The sequence below is a fragment of the Chiloscyllium plagiosum genome, unplaced genomic scaffold, assembly GCF_037043375.1.
Source record: "Chiloscyllium plagiosum isolate Xiang-an unplaced genomic scaffold, Cpla_swu_hap1 HiC_scaffold_35, whole genome shotgun sequence".
NCBI lineage: Eukaryota > Metazoa > Chordata > Chondrichthyes > Orectolobiformes > Hemiscylliidae > Chiloscyllium > Chiloscyllium plagiosum.
Genome location: NW_028270173.1, coordinates 6,022,099 through 6,025,555, shown reverse-complemented (window position 1 = coordinate 6,025,555; position 3,457 = coordinate 6,022,099). Strand labels below are relative to the sequence as shown.

General features: G+C 49.3%; 1 protein-coding gene across 1 annotated transcript; it reads left to right on the top strand.

The window, feature by feature from the left end:
• The first annotated feature begins 473 nt into the window (after positions 1 to 473).
• Positions 474 to 2,813, top strand: LOC122541570 (heat shock 70 kDa protein 1B-like). The gene has a single exon (XM_043678402.2). The coding sequence runs from the start codon at positions 580 to 582 to the stop codon at positions 2,506 to 2,508; it is 1,929 nt and encodes a 642-aa protein (XP_043534337.2). The 5' UTR covers positions 474 to 579; the 3' UTR covers positions 2,509 to 2,813.
• The last annotated feature ends 644 nt before the right edge of the window (positions 2,814 to 3,457 follow it).

Here is a 3,457-nt window from a genome sequence, read left to right as displayed (position 1 = left end):
GTGTGTTTCTTTTCCCCCTTTCTCCCAGGTTTTCCCGGATGCACTGTCCATGAGATTTACTCCAATTCCTGGACACTCCCTGACAGTTGGTAAAGCCCCTCCTGACATCACATACCCGCTCCCCTTCCCTTCCCCCGGGACCCAGCCCCGGGCTCCCTGCAGATCCCCCTCCATCCACACCCCCTCCCCCCATCCTTTCCCGCTGCCGCCGGGCGGGGGCGGGGGACAGATCCCGCTGGAACTTTCCGCCTCTTTCCAGAACCTTCTCCCCCGGGCTCGCTCCTTCCAGAACACTCTCGGGCTCTCGGCGTCTCGCGGAACCGTCCGCGCTCCCATTGGCCGCCGCCTCAGAACCTTCCACAACGTTCCGCTGTGACCTCACCGCCGCGCTCCTCCATTGGTCAGGGACATCGTCTATCACTCGTGCGCCCCGCCCACACGCTCGATATAAAGGCCTGCAGCTCACCGGAACCCTCATAATCGCAATCGTCTGCTTTGATTGGACGTCGCGTGGTTACTACGATAGGAGGGAGCACGCCACAGCAGAAGGGAAAGACTCAGATCCACACTCTCGTTAGCATGCCTGCAGCTCAAGGAACAGCCATTGGCATTGACCTGGGCACCACCTACTCCTGTGTTGGGGTCTTCCAGCATGGCAAGGTGGAGATCATCGCCAATGACCAGGGCAATCGCACTACCCCCAGCTACGTGGCCTTCAATGACACTGAGAGGCTCATCGGAGATGCTGCCAAGAACCAGGTGGCTCTGAACCCCCAGAATACCATCTTTGATGCCAAGAGGCTCATTGGGAGGAGGTTTGACGACCAGGTTGTCCAGTCTGACATGAAGCACTGGCCCTTCCAGGTGGTGAATGATGGAGGAAAGCCCAAGGTCAAAGTTGAATACAAGGGGGAGAATAAAGCCTTTTACCCTGAGGAAATCTCTTCCATGGTGCTGACCAAGATGAAGGAGACAGCAGAGGCCTATCTGGGACACCCTGTCACTAATGCTGTTATCACGGTGCCTGCTTACTTCAATGACTCCCAGCGCCAGGCAACCAAAGATGCTGGTGTGATCGCTGGCCTCAATGTCCTCCGTGTCATCAATGAGCCAACGGCAGCTGCCATTGCCTACGGCCTGGACAAGAAGGACAGAGGAGAACACAACGTTCTCATCTTTGACCTGGGGGGTGGCACCTTCGATGTGTCTATTCTCTCCATTGACGATGGTATCTTTGAAGTGAAATCAACAGCAGGTGACACCCACTTGGGAGGAGAGGACTTTGATAACCGCATGGTCAATCACTTCATTGAAGAGTTCAAGCGGAAATACAAGAAGGACATCAGTCAGAACAAGAGGGCAGTCAGGAGGCTGAGGACAGCCTGTGAAAGAGCCAAGAGAACTCTGTCTTCCAGCACACAAGCCAGTATTGAGATTGACTCCCTATTTGAAGGTATCGACTTCTACACCTCCATCACCAGGGCTCGGTTTGAGGAGCTGAATGCTGACCTGTTCAGAGGGACTCTGGAACCAGTGGAGAAAGCTCTGAGAGATGCCAAGTTGGACAAGTCACAGATCCATGACATTGTCTTGGTTGGGGGCTCCACCCGCATCCCCAAGATTCAGAAACTGCTGCAAGATTTCTTCAGTGGCAAGGAGCTGAACAAGAGCATCAATCCTGATGAGGCTGTGGCCTATGGGGCAGCTGTTCAAGCAGCTATTCTGATGGGGGACAAGTCTGAGAATGTTCAGGACCTTCTTCTCCTGGATGTTGCTGCCCTGTCTCTGGGTCTCGAGACAGCAGGAGGTGTCATGACTGCACTCATCAAGCGCAACACCACCATTCCCACCAAGCAGACCCAGATCTTCAGCACCTACTCTGATAACCAGCCTGGTGTCCTTATTCAGGTGTATGAAGGGGAGCGAGCCATGACCAAGGACAACAATCTCCTGGGTAAATTTGAGTTGAGTGGCATTGCTCCTGCCCCTCGTGGTGTGCCTCAGATTGAGGTCACCTTTGATATCGATGCCAATGGCATTTTGAATGTCTCTGCTGTTGATAAGAGCACTGGCAAATCGAACAAGATCACCATCAGCAATGACAAGGGCAGGCTGAGTAAGGAGGAGATTGAGCGGATGGTGCAGGATGCAGAAAAGTACAAGAATGAGGATGAAGCCCAGCGGGAAAGGATCGGAGCCAAGAACAGTTTGGAGTCCTACGCCTTCAACATGAAGAGCACAGTGGAGGATGAGAATGTGAAAACTAAGATCAGTGAGGATGATAGGAAGAAAGTTATTGAGCAGTGTAACCAGGCAATCCTGTGGCTGGAGAAGAATCAGATGGCAGACAAGGAGGAGTTTGAGTACAAGCAGAAAGAACTGGAAAACCTCTGCTGTCCAATTGTTTCCAATCTGTACCAAGGAGGAGCAGGAGCAGCCAGGGGATCTTGCAGAACCCAAGCTGGAAATGCCACTTCCACAGGACCAACAGTGGAGGAGGTGGATTAAAAGACAAAGGAACTTTGCTTCAGTGACTTGTGTTAAATGTTGCCTGGATGGTTGCACTGCTTATGCTCCTTATGGATAATGCAGTGGAGTTATTCAATATTTACCTCATGAGACTTTGGTTCCAGTTGGAAGGAAGGAACTTTTTTTTCATGTCTGTATGATGCAGGTTCCTTCAGCACTTTATTTGATTGTATTTTGATCTATGCTGTTGTGATTTTTATTGAAACTTGTTGGAGGATATGAGATTTTTTTTTAAGTGAACTTCAAAACCTGAATGCCTTCAATAAACTTGCTTTTAAAATTCATTTTTGTGCTCCTTTTCTGTTGAATCAAGCTGCACTGATTAATAACACAACAGTTCCCAAGGAATTCTATTCGGGGGTGAAGTGGTAAGCTGTTTCCTGGCAATACTACGAAAATCTTTAAATTATCACTTGTCATATTTTTTTCCTAGATGGTTGAAAATGTAATACTTTTGTTTGCTTGCTGCCAGTAGTCCTTCTTATATTGACGAGGTATGTATGGAACTGCAGCTAGATAACTTGCCTCTGACATCGACCTGTTCAGCATGGAAACAGATCCTGCAGTCAAATTCATCTGTGCTGACCAGCTATCTTAAAGAAGTATATTCCCATTTGACCCATATCCCTCTCCTCCCTTCCAATTCACTTACCCATCCAGATGCCTTTCAAATGCTGTAATTGTACCAGCTCCTCTTGCCGCTCATTCCATATACTTAGCACACACTGCATGTTTTAAAAAAAAAAAAATCACTCTTCAGGTTTGTTTTAAATCTTTCCTCTCTGGCTTTAAATTTATGCCCTCTAGTTTTAGACTCCCCTACTCTGGGGAAAGATCTTGACTATTCAGCTTATCCATGCCCCTCATGATTTTATAAACTCAGCTGCCAATGCTCTGGTGGAAACAGCCCCAGGGTATTCAGTCCCTC